At 41.1% G+C, this 13,215-nt stretch overlaps 1 protein-coding gene across 5 annotated transcripts in view; it reads left to right on the forward strand.

Annotated features, from left to right (window-relative positions):
* Nucleotides 1-13,215, forward strand: part of erbin (erbb2 interacting protein) — a 64,741-nt gene that overhangs the window by 27,468 nt on the left and 24,058 nt on the right. For all 5 annotated transcript variants that reach the window (XM_023961204.2, XM_078955983.1, XM_023961203.2 and 2 more), the window contains exons 3-9: nucleotides 4,259-4,453; nucleotides 6,228-6,345; nucleotides 7,074-7,152; nucleotides 7,239-7,328; nucleotides 10,085-10,141; nucleotides 12,074-12,137; nucleotides 12,314-12,388. In XM_023961204.2, the coding sequence (XP_023816972.1) occupies nucleotides 4,268-4,453; nucleotides 6,228-6,345; nucleotides 7,074-7,152; nucleotides 7,239-7,328; nucleotides 10,085-10,141; nucleotides 12,074-12,137; nucleotides 12,314-12,388 (669 nt within the window). In that variant the 5' untranslated portion in view covers nucleotides 4,259-4,267. The remainder of the gene's footprint in view (nucleotides 1-4,258; nucleotides 4,454-6,227; nucleotides 6,346-7,073; nucleotides 7,153-7,238; nucleotides 7,329-10,084; nucleotides 10,142-12,073; nucleotides 12,138-12,313; nucleotides 12,389-13,215) is intronic.

The following is a 13,215-nucleotide window of genomic DNA, read 5'->3' on the forward strand; positions in this document are numbered from 1 at the left end:
TTTTGATTGCAGCTTTTTTTTATTTTTTTTGGCATGGCCCATGATAACCCACAACTACACCATTTATGTGTGGCTCTCTCCGCTGCTTCCAGCCTCCCCTCCTCTCTTTTCATTCTGAATTGCCTGCGTCATCCATATGCTCAGTTCTCCTTTCTCTGGGTAAATGGAGCCAAGCTCTGTGTCAGACCCTCTGGTGATAAACGCGATTACCCAGAGTATTTATACACAAGCTGTCTGCTTCTATGGCAAAGGTTGCGTGGGAGGCTGACAGCCCTCTTATTGCGCATACCTCATGAATGTGGTTGAGAGCATAAAAGAGCTCAGTATTAATGAGTTTGAGGAATTACCAACTTCTCCTTCCTTGAGATAACTAGTGAGAAGGTGCCGTGAAAATTCTAAATATTATAAAAGTACATATCCAAAGGAAATGGTATGTCTAGAAAATCACAGTTTGAGTAACTTTTTTAGAGAAGGTTTTATGGTTTCTGCCCTCAGATGAATGTTATCACAGTTTTACAACTCAAGATGCATTGAATGAGGTAGATTATGCACTTTGGCAACGCTCAGGTTAAGACAAGGGGGAGGAGAAGCCACATTCTCTACATGCTACAAAGAACAAAGCCTCTGTTGACCACGGCACATTCCACGTCGCCCACTGTATTTGTTGAAATCCTGTGCCATAACCCTAGTTTTGACCTGTGTGTATGTCTTTTGTCTGACAATGCCCATTGGATTAATATGTTAGCTCCAAATGTGCCAGAGCGTCAATGTTTTCCTGTGACCTTGGCTAGCGGTCGCAATGTCTGTTACGATTGGGCCTGAGCTTGGGCGCCGTCCTGCACCATGCACATGAAATTGTGGAGTTTTTTCACTCTGAAAAATGAAAATACTTATTTTATGATTTCATTTGGGGTGGCACATGCGATGCACGCCAGGAGGGAACAATTGCCCGTCCTCCTGGCTACACTTAAAAACGTTTACCACCAGTTCTCAAAAACTGCTAATAAAAACACTGATGCAGTCGTGGAGATGCTTATCTCTGTCAGCTGCGGGTCAAGTCCTGCCTTATCTATACCACCAAGACAATCTTGACCATCAATCAATCATCATTTTTAATTTGGGGCACTGTGAATTTTGGAGTTCATCTGCAAGTTTTTGTGTGTTTCGTCAAGCAGGTCCTGGATTGTCTTGTTGACACAGAAATGTAGTACATTTAAATCTGCTACAGACCAGACTGACTGCCTTTTGTTGTATTTGGAAGGGGTTTGTCATACTGTCTTGTCTTGGCGTCTGTGCAACAGAATGCAACCAGAGCGATCACAGGAACTAAATAATCTGTACTTTTGGGTTAAATAGAGAGATGGAATTTGTTTCAATATTTGAAATAAGCGTTAAAGTACATTTTTAATTGTCTCCCAAGTTCCACTGTCAATGAATAAATTAAAAGATGGAAAAAACTGGGTGTGCACGTAGAAATGGGTTTTAAGCAAATAGATCCTAGATGGAAATGTGTACGCTATAGTCTTCTCTAAAAGAAACAGGATTATTAGAGTTTTTTTTAGTTCTTTTACTTGTGGTACTGTGCCAAGCTGTTTTGAGGTATAGGCACAGGACACATAGCGTTTTTCCTAGTTCTGCTTTTAAATTTGGGCTTTTAGTGTTGTCTAATCACTGAAGGGAGTGTTTAGACTAGCTGGACATACTGTAGTTTGGTATGGAACATGCTCTGGGATAGGGCTGCACGATATGAGGAAAACTTGCGATATGCGATATTAGTGATCAATATTGCGATAACGATAAATTTGCGGTAAATAAAAAAAATAGAAAAATAAACAAAAACATCATTCCCATTTCATTGCGACAGTTTAAAAATTATACTCCAAATGACCCTCATCGACATGGGGGACAAACGTCAGGGTGGCTAACCCTGGTCCTCAAGAGCCTCAACCCTGTCTGTTTTCCAATTCTCCCTAGACTGCTCGATAATGATAACCAAAATCAGGTGTGTTCAGTCAATCAGGATGTGAAATCACTTGAGTCAGCCAATCAACAGCAAGCTGGTTAAGGAGAGCTGGAAAACAGGCAGGGGTGAGGCTCTTCAGGACCAGGGTTAACATAATAGGCTTCCATCTGATTGGTCAAAGCATAAAGGGATTTATTTGATTCGTTAAATGCTTCAAGCTGCTAGAAGATTGTTTTAACACATTTTGGGTTTGCGATTTATTGCGATATTCGCCGTCTTTTGCGATATGCATATTGCAGAGCTGGATATTGCGATAACGATAAATTTGCGGTATATTGTGCAGGCCTACTCTGGGATTAGTGTGGCTTGTCTGATTTTGGTAGATTTTCTCAGAACCTATGTTTACCATACAAACATACGTGATTCTAATGCGAAATAGAGTCTGTGCCAGTCTATATTGTGCGCTACATTTCTATTGTGACCAAAATTATTGAAAAGAATGATTCATATATAGCAGCATATGTAACCAAACCACTGTGGTATTGTTGCATGTGTGTATCTGGGTGGATGTGGGTTTTTGAGGACTCCCTAATGTGATCGCACTTCCAAATCTCTCCACCAGCTGCACATCTTTTATTAGCTATTCTATAGTTGAGTCATGTTGTAAAAAAATTGTCTTTTCTTTGCAAAGGATTGAACACCTGCTCTTTATTTAAAAGATAAAGAACTATTCTTCCTTTGAAACGCCTCTATCATGCTTAACATTTCATTGGTGCACTGAAGTTTTTACCTGGCTGAATACCCAGCTCAGCATTTATTTCTCATGTAATTTCCATTAAAATGAATATTTCACATCAAAAAGACAGGTTGAGTCAATAGTTGATCTGTAGGTTTATGTGCAGAAGAAATATTTAGATCAGGATCAAACAGAAGTACTACCCTCTGCTCAAGAACTGTTAATATTCTGAGGAGTAAACACACAGATTGGTCCTATCTATGGTGGTGAGGAAATGGAAACAGTGGAGTTGCGGCATTACCCTGTTACTTTGTTCACATTTGTCTTCTGTCATTTGCCAAATTTTCTGTTTATATTCACATTTTCCAGCAGTTTTCTTGCACATTAGCTCAATTTAAAACCATTCAAGACGTCTTCTGCTGCTGTTTCCTCTTCACAAAGAAGCTGCACCAGTAGTTACATGTTACCATTAGATGCTCTCCTGGTCATGCATGAGCCACGTTTGTATGAGCGATGTTTGTTCAGTGCTTTTGAAGTGCTCTTTAGCAACTGTAGTTATCTGTGCAGATCCTTTAAAAACACTAAATTATCTGACAACAGTTAAGAAATGTGTACATATTTATTCACAAAATCCATCAACAACATTTCCTTTTAAGAAAAACCTGTTTTAAGCAAAAATACTTTTTCTGTTTTGTTTCTAAAGTAGAAATTGAATAATTTATTTGGAAAAGTGTCCTGTTTTGTTGAGTTTAAATGACAAGTTATGTGAAAACTGTTTCTTCATCAGCAAACAGCTTTTGTTTTCGATGAATATTTCATACAGTCAGGACCATAAATATTTGGACTGAGACACATTCTTTCTCATTTAGTTTCTATACATTACCACAGTGAATTTCAAAATAAAACAACTCAGATGCCATTGAGGTGCAGACTTTCAGCTTTTATTCCATGGGTTGAACAAAAGGTTGCATAAAAATGTGAAAAACTAAAGCATTTTTTAAACACAATCCCTTCATTTCATGGGCTGGTAAGTAATTGGACAAATGAAATAACTGTAAACAAAATGGTCTTTACTAATATTTGGTTGAAAAGCCTTTGTTGGCAATGACAGCCTGAAGTCTTGAACTCATGGACATCAGCAGATGCTGGGTTTTCTCCTTCTGAATGCTCAGCTAGGCCTTTTGCAGCGGCTTTCAGTTGCTGTGTTTGTTTGTGGGCCTTTCTGTCTCCAGCCAGAAGGTTTTCCTCCTAATAGAGCGTCTGCTTGCTTGATAAATGGTTTGTTTTGTACCAACAGCCCACTGTGAAATCTTTATATTCCACAAGGTTAAACAGTGATGTATGTGGTGACCTTTCACCCAGTTTATTTTATTTATTTTTTTGTTGTCGTTTCTGCTGATCGTCTTAGGCGATGGGTTAAATTTGTGCAGCCATTATGCTAAACTTTAAACAGAACAGTTAGTTTTTCACGTCCTCTAAAATGTAAATCCTTACAGCACACGTCTACCTCAGAGCCCTTACGGCGTCTAAAGCCCCGCTCCTCTGTTTTCCGTCCGCAGTGCCTGAGGATGTCCAAGCGGAGTTTTTTTGTTCGGCTGGTGCCGTGCCGCTGCCTGCGCGGTGAGGAGGAGGTGGTTACATCGCTGGACTACTCCCATTGCAGCCTGGAGACTGTTCCTAAGGAGATTTTCAGCTTTGAGAAGACCCTGCAGGAACTGTACCTCGATGCCAATCAGATCGAGGAACTCCCTAAAGTAAGATTTATTTGTATTATCTTTTTCAGCTTTCTATATGTTTAAGATAAAGTCTCCGAAGACCTTCCTTCTTCTCCTGCAAAATACAAAATTACCGATCTTTGAAAACCAAAATAGTGTCAAAGGTCAATCCAGTCATTGGTCTAGTGCAGGGTTCTGCAACCTTTAGCTCTGAAAGAGCCATTTGGTCCAGTTTCTTACTGATCAAAGCCAAGCGAGAACCACCACTTCACCTTCTAGAAAAATACCCTGTGTGACCATCAAGCCATTCGTTTATAAAAATGTAGCTGTTTTGTTCACAACAATTGAATTTTAATAGTGTTATATTTTCTATAAGTAAGAACTATAACTTCCTCATACTTTTAACAGCAGCACATAAAAGTTACTTTCAAAATAAAATGCACGAAATCTCAAAGAAGAGAATCCTGCTGCCAATTTCCTTGCTACTATAATCATAAACCAATGATTGACTTTTAAGAACTTTTCTCCTGAACGGCAATTAGACACACGAGATTCAGAAGAAAAAAAGAAACTGTGCTTTAAAAGTTTTCTGGAGGAGAGGTAAAACCCACAGCGTGTCTTCATTAAGTGTAATGTCAGCAGCATTGACTGTATCTGAGAACTGGACTGAGCGAGTGTGATGTCAACCATAGAAAACAGCTTCATTCCGGCTCCAATGAAATGAAGTCCATTTAGTCCCATTGTTTTGCGATACGGACACCACCGGGGTAAGAAAATTGTCAATAAACAGTGATGGATCCGAATCGGTCTGAGTCATCGTCTCTATGTTAACCGCTCTTGCCAATCAGGAGTGAGCTTGTTCAAACTCCACACCCCTACCACTGAAAGGCAGGCTCAGACCAATCTGTCAAACTTTAAGGCTTCTGATTGGCCAGTATGAATAACTTGCAATACAGAAATTCCAATTAAGTTAAAAAAGAAAACACTGAAAAATGTATTAGAGCCAAAATTGTTGTTCTGACAAATAGAATGACTGAGTAATAGCTGTTTTATTTCTATTGAAGTCTATGGGATTTTGGTATCTTGGAACTACCGGGTACTTCCTGTTTAGAATACCATGGGGGAGGGGTCACTCGGTCCAGTTTTCCTATTCCGTCAATAATCTGCAGTCTCCAAAAAAATACAATGCATATCGGGTTTAAAAATGATTTAAATCAAAATGACAAACCTGTCTCATTTAGGCTTCTATGCCACAACTACAAGCGTTTTCCAAACAGCAATTTTTCGTCTGCTTCCGTTCCACAAGGGAAAACTCAGAAAGGAAATTTTAAGCTTCATTTTCTGCATATATGTCCTTTATCATCAAAAAAAGGCCACAAAAACATGTTAAAAACACAGAAAACAATTTTCCTCTGAGTGGGTCACCAAGTGTTAATTAATAAAATAAGGTAAATAAATAAAAAAATATTACAAAGGTATTTGATTGGGACTCTGTATCTGCAGATTCTCAAAGTCCAGTGACTCTGTATCGGATTGAGGCCAAAAAAGTCAAATAGGGACATCCCTAAATAGAGCTTTGTCACTCCGGAGCTGCAGGTTTGCAGATCCCTGACCTAATGTTTTTCTATATTTGAGAACTGTGACCCAATTTAATCAAATTCTTCACTTAGGCTGTTAATTTCATAGGCAAAAATGGTTTAAAGTGATTAAGTCGTTCTAATGAGTAGACGCGGTGCCTCTTAAACACTTTCCATTTGATCACAGCTTCACTGAAACAACTAAATGTGCTGCTTGTTGTTTTCTCTCTCGCCAGCAACTGTTCAACTGTCAGTTACTCAACCGACTGAGCGTGCCAGATAATGACCTTGCAGTGTTGCCGGCAGCCATCGCAAACCTCATCAATCTCAGGGAGCTTGATGTCAGCAAAAACGGTAAAGAGGAAACCTTCACTCACGTTAAATCTAACGGGTTCGCCAGTGGTCACCTCAAACGTCGGCATCCAAATAAGAGCTTAAGTCCCGCCCACTCCGACACGCAGCGACACCTTCTGGCATCTGTCAGTAAAAGACGTGACCCAAGAAGAGGAGATGCGCTTTTTGGTTTTTTTTTGCTTTGTGTTTGTATTGGCAGATGTGTCATTGCAGCATTTCTGAAAGCCTCTGATGCGATGGATAATGAGAGGACGAGTCCAGACCTGCAGCACGCTGAACATCATCTCTAGATTGGAGCCGTGTGTTGATTTTTTTTTTTTTGTTTTTTTTTTTTTTCTTTTTCCTTACCTGGTGCTCGCAGATGACGTGCACTAAATGTTCAGTAACTTCTCAGAGTGGGAGGGTGCAGCTGTTAAAGTCATGTTTTCTACTTCAACTTTCCTGCAGAAAGTCTGATTTTCAGATCTCTGTCGGTTCTTTGTGAGTTGTATTTGCGCTCTTTTACTTCTTAAATGCCTATGAGCTCAAAGCTCTCTGCGCTTTGTGGCCATGAAAGGAAAAGAAGGCAGGAAGTAAACCTTCAGATTTGGTCACGTCCTCTGTCTTACAGCTGAAACTTTATGAGTTTGCTTGCCAACTGTCCAACATTTCTTCTCACCTTTTTGCTGTAACAGCGAGACGCTCAAACATTGGTTACCCACACATTATTTCTGCAAACCTTTCTCCAGGTATCCAAGAGTTTCCAGATAGCATCAAGAACTGCAAAGGCCTTACAATTGTTGAGGCTAGTGTGAACCGCATGCCAAAGTGAGCGAACTTACCCCTTACCTTTTTTCTTTGGAGTATGAGAGGCAAAATCTGACATTGAGGTGTTTACGCTTTCGTCTCGTCAGGCTCCCAGAAGGCTTCACGCTGCTCCTGAACCTGACACAGCTCTACCTGAACGACGGCTACCTGGAGTTCCTACCAGCCAGCTTCGGCAGGTCGGTCTGTTGTTCGGTCTGCGGGTTTGGGAGCACCAAACGCCCCCAAACTCCAGAGTCAAAGTTGATCAAATTATTGTCATGAATACATTTATTTCTCCAATTTCTCGTAAAATGGTTTAGGTTTCTGAAAATATATTTTCCTCCTATAAATGATAGAAATGATCAATACATAATATGTTAGTTTTTCCTGAATCGTGGTAACTTAATATTGTTCCAGCAAAGCCTTGTGTGGCTCTCAGCAGAAATGAAACCAGGAGTTGTTTTCTGAACCTCACCATATACGTCAGCCTGCAGATCCACACTGCCGGCATCACTCAGTTCTAGAAAAATGTACAGAAAACACTTCAATCCTGTCAATTTGAGAGAAAGAAAATCCCATCGGATCGCATTCTTTTTTTCTTTGATTGTCTTTGCGGGTACTTTTTTTTCTTGTTTGATCAATCAAAATATGAAAACAACACATCCACATCCACTGAAGTGCAACAAAACCTTGTTTTTGTTGTTCAAACAAAGTTTAAAATAGTTTATTATGAACACTTTGTGGTGAAAAATCTGATTGTCTGTTAATCACGTAATTAAATGCTCTTGCATACTTTCCATGTAGATTCCATTTTTAATTTATAAATCCTGTTTTTACTTCCTGTCATTGCTGCTATATTGAAGTGTAAAAAAGCCAAGATTTTTGACCTGATAAAGTTTTGATTTTAATAATTTGGCACAGCAAGAACTGAATCTTACGACAGTGAAACAATTTTTGTTTTGAGAAAAATTGTCCCATTTTCTGTTTTGCAAGAAAAATATTCCTATCAGGAAATCTTTTCAATAACAAAAACAAACTTGGTTTAGTGACTAGAATTTTTTCTCTTTTTAAACAAACAAACAATTTTTACCACATTGGGCAGATTTTAAATTTTTGGGGAATTTTTAAAGAACAATTTTCAAATTTGAAGAATTTTTGATCCATTTCCAGGGGGCCTGTTGTTGCTGGTAAAAAAAAATTACCGTAAATTCCGCGCACCCGATTACAAGCCGCACCCACCCATATTCACGTGTTTGAATGATTTTATACATACACAAGCCGCGCATGTGTTAGCCGATATTGTCATCCTGACAGATCACGCCCAGCATCCCAGAGTGAGTGCAATTCATTAGCACATTGTGGGTGGTGCCAGCTTTGCCTCTGGGTCACGTATTTGAGTGTATCGACATCTGTCAAACAGCATGGACCTATATTCTGTTCACAAGTCCCTCAGTTATGGTGTTTTTATTTCATTTTTTTTTACTTATTGACAATCTAGGTATCTAACATAAAATTACAAACAGTAACCATATAATCAACATTACATCCCTCAGTTATAATGAGGAAATTTACATCCCCGATTCCACATTTCCCATGAGTCTTAGGGGCTAAAGGCGGGGCCAACGCCCGGCTCGCCATTCTGTTGTACGTATTTAAGAATTAGCAAGTAGCAGCAGTGCATGGAGGGGTGAACTCCTTCCGCTTGTGTCGCAGCAGCGTTATGGGAGTAACAGGACTGGTTAGAAAACACAACGGTAAAATAAAGCAGCGGCGACTGAAAAGCGCGCGCGCCTCAGCGCGATACGCGCGCCTCAGAATTCAGAAGCCTCTGCGCTCCGCGGACGCCTCTGCGCTCCGCTCCCGCCCCGCGCGCTCCTTGTCTCCCCTTCCTATCTACTCCGACACCTCTGGCCAGGGCAGCTTCAAGGAGGATCACTTCGTCCCCGTTGCGCCGGTGGATGGAGCAAATTGTGTCTGTGCAAAGCAATCGGACTTAATACTATACGCTTTGTGTATGAGGGGTGGATGCGTTGTTACGTGTGGGAGCCATCAGACTGCCATCGGCCCCACAGCTCAATCAGCAGGAGAAGATGTCTCCAGCTCACACGGAGGCTGTGAGTTTTTCAAAGCAAAATTCCGCTTTTACGGTTTCCTTAGAAACCGTACATGGAGTGTAAATTCACTCCATGCGCTGTTCTCTCCGTCACGCAGCAAACCGGCTTTTCCAAACACGTTGGTGACGGTGGACTTTTTTACGCTGCTTTTAACGATTGCTTTTAACTTGAAAGCTTCATCATAATGTAGCGGCGATCACGTGCACGTTGGGTCTAATGGCCCCAAAGGATTCTGGGATGCGGCCGGGCATGCGTGTTTCGTTTTGTTGAACCATGACTGAAGTGTCTAAGACCTGAAGTCAAGTCCCTGCTGTTTGGCTGCTAAGAGGTGTGTTGAATAAAAATGCCTCGTGCTTGGTGTTAGATAGAGAATTCAAACTATTCACTGAGTTCGAAAGTACGTACATGGCGGCCGCCAATTAAATCCATAAATTAGCCGCGTCACTGAATAAGCCGCAAGGCTGTAAGCGCAGGAAAAAAGTAGCGGCTTGTAGTCAAGAAATTACGGTATTCATTGTCAAGTTAAACCTAAAAAATCAGGTCTGTAATAATCAATACTTTCTCATATAAAATTGAATAAAGTCTCTATACTTTACTTTGTTTGAATAATTTAGTGTAGTGATTAAAGAAATCCATTTGAGTTTTCATCCTTCATCATATTGGTTAAAGAACGGCCATATTAGGTTTAATGAAAGAAGGTTCTGTTCAGTGAAACCCATCGCGTTCTGTTTATATTCAGTCTGATGCGTTTGAACATCCGTTTGGATCATCATTTCCTCTGAAACTGTCTAAAAGCTGGATGTATTGTCAGTGTAAAAGTGACTGCTTCCTGCTTGCAGGTTGGCCAAGCTGCAGATCCTGGAGCTGAGGGAAAACCAGTTACAGAATCTGCCAAAGTAGGTTTTCTTCACCCTCACGCGTGCCGCTCATCAGACACTCAGGATGTTTGCTTTCATGACAGAACAGCTGAGGAAGCGCGTGGAGAAGTTCTCTCCCAGTTTCCTGGTTGCTTTCCTGTTGCAAGCACCTGTAAATATCTCTGTCCTCCATGCATTTTTGTTTGGTTTTTTTCTGTCTGCACCTCCGACTTTGGTATTAAATTTCTCAGTTATATAACACCCTTCTATCCACACACACACTTACACACTTGGCTGCTTTCTGTGACAGGTTTTATAATCCTCATCTAACTCGCAGTGGCAACGGTTATTTCCCCATTTGCGCAAGCAGGCAGAACATCCCATAAATATGAGGGAATAAAGCTTCAGGTGCTTTTATAGAAGGTTTTATTTTTCTGTTCTTCCATTGATGCAAATGCCTTCTCTCAATGCCTCTTTAAAGACCCACTCCGAGCATCTTTTGATCTATTTTTTAAACCCTTCCCACTGGTCTTTTCATTACTATTTTGCCATTTTTAGGCAAAATCCAAAAACCCGTCATTGTCCAGGACTTAGTTTTTGCAGAGTAGCAGTAGCAATGCTCTTACCCCCCCCCCCCGGTAGGAACGTTGCAGGCTCGATTCCCACCTTGCTCGTCCATATGCCGAAGTGTCCTTGAGCAAGACGCTGAACCCCCACCTTGCATCTGGTGGATGGTTAGTTCCAGCGCTCGAGAAAGGTAGAAAAGTGCTATAGATGTATTTGCCATTTACCATATGCAGTGTATAATTGTCATCTTTTCTGTTATTATGATTTGCCTTTCAAGATGAAATGTCGGTTCCTGTATTTTTAAAATAAATTTCCCCCTGAAGTGCGACTTTTCCTGCTCTATTTTCTTCATAATATGTCTTCCATCAGCCGACAAATGCTACAAGGACATGTTAAAAACAACAAAAACATAATTTTAATCAGAGTGGGTCTTTAAAACCGCGCTGTCCTCGCCTCGTCTTCTTCATTTCCCTCCTTCTGCCGCTGAGAAGGCAGCGAGCCCTCAAAGATTTCCCTTTCGTCTGCCGCCGTGTTTATGTGACACAAGCCAGACCCGTTAAAAGCTGGAGCCCTGACAAAAAGATGGACTAATGGTCGGGAAGGTTGCCAGAGCAACACACAAGCATCCCCGAGATGTAAACAAATGTGTGTGCGCACAAAAGGAGTGCGGCAAATCTTTTCAGGGCCCTCCGTATGGAAAGCCCTCTTTGTCCCAGCACATAGACATACCCGCAGCGGTTGCATAGACTAAAGAGAACCGCCGTTTTCCCCGCAGCTTGAGGTCAGATGCCTTGGAGTTCGGTTTCTGGTAAATTCACTTTCTTTCTCGGCGTGCCAGCGTGGCTGATTCTCGCCCAACTTTTTACTCCAAATCACAGAAGGTTGTAAATCCTATTTAGATGTTTTTTTTATTATTATTTTACGAGGGACGGCATAAAAAAACCAGCTCCAGGGATTGAGTCAATCTCTGGTTTGTCAGAAAGAGCGGCTCAACGCCTCGTGCCATGCCTTCACTATTGGGTCGCCCAGCTGAGATTTTGGTCCTCGGTTACCCGGGAAGTTGACAGTAAAAACCCGCTGAAACCAAAGGAGGAGAACTTTGAGCCTGTGGCCTAAATATGTTGAGAAAATTCTGAAAAATTCCATTATTTAAAGCATCCCTCTCTCACCCTTCAGCTCCAAATTAATTTATGTTGTGCATCCATGCTTTCTGGAAGGATCCGGAGGTTCACGTATGGAACCTGACAGGCTTTCTTGATTTGTCCTGGCCTGTTTTTCATAGCTTTTCGCCCCCACAGTAGGGAAACATTATCGTTCTCCAAAGGTTTTCCATTCTTTTTAAATGCAGGTTGCTCAAGTTCATTTTTTGTTTTTCTAAGTCTGTTTCTGCTCGTGTTTCTGCAGGAGCATGCAGAAGCTCACGCAGCTGGAGAGGCTGGACCTGGGGAGTAATGAGTTCACTGAAGTGGTGAGTATCTGGACGCCTGCCCAGAGCGCTGCACCTCTCCTGAGGTGACCTTCTGTCATCCCTCTTTAATGTGCTTACTTTTCCTCTCCTGAATGTTGAAAAGATTTGTTTTTTCTTGCGAAGCCTCTTGGTTAGTTGCCCCGCTCAGCGCTCTCTGTCTCCTCTGTGCCTTTTAGCCTGAGGTGTTGGAGCACCTGTCTGGAATCAAGGAACTGTGGATGGACGGGAACAAGCTGACGGTTTTACCTGCGGTGAGATTTACGCTCTTTCCTACTTTCAGGGACTCAAATAAATCATCTTCAGGTCATTTTCTTTGACCTCTCATTACTTTGTTTTCCTCAGTCTTCATCAAAACAAACAACAGTCTTTTAAAATAAAATTTAAAATTGATGATAATCAATAAGCATATTGATATGATTTGTAATATGTTTTGATAATAACGAACAAGAACGTTATCTTTGTTGTTTGATAGATAATCTGCACTTGAACTGAAAATGTATTGAAGACCCACTTCAATCATGATCTATTTAAAAGGGTTCCCAGCCCAAATCCTGTGTCGTTTTCTAGGACATCGTTTCTGCAGAGCGGCAGGAGTTCTTTAGAAATTCATTTCGGAGTTGTGGGCGGGAGTCTTGTAACCCCGCCCCCCCTTCCTCTCCCTTTTGCCAAGAGTTTAGAGCAAGGAACTTGTGGCCCAACCGGCATATTTACCTCGTCTCTAATACGCTATTTTTCAAACAGCTTTTTTTTTATTTTTATGTCTGCTCCTGATTAACAACAGTTTGAATATAGAAATAAACTAAGGCTAGGCGCTTTGACTACACAGAAGAGTCTCGAGGAGTCAGAGGTGTGTGTGAACGGACACGCCGCCAGACACTGGGTAAAAAACATACAAACGATTGTATTAAAAAATTGAAATAAAGAAATAAATAGACCCTTTGTTGAGTCCAGTTATTGTTCAACTTCCAAGATAAACTGTTTTCTCTTGTTTAGAGTTCCAGAATGACGTATGGTTATTAATTTTGCCAGAGTTCAGTGGTGGATTTAAGTTCCACAACCCCACAGTGCAGTTCAGTGG

Source organism: Oryzias latipes, chromosome 12 (genome assembly GCF_053564925.1).
Source record: "Oryzias latipes strain Hd-rR chromosome 12, Olatipes_Hd-rR_3.1".
NCBI classification, from domain to species: domain Eukaryota; kingdom Metazoa; phylum Chordata; class Actinopteri; order Beloniformes; family Adrianichthyidae; genus Oryzias; species Oryzias latipes.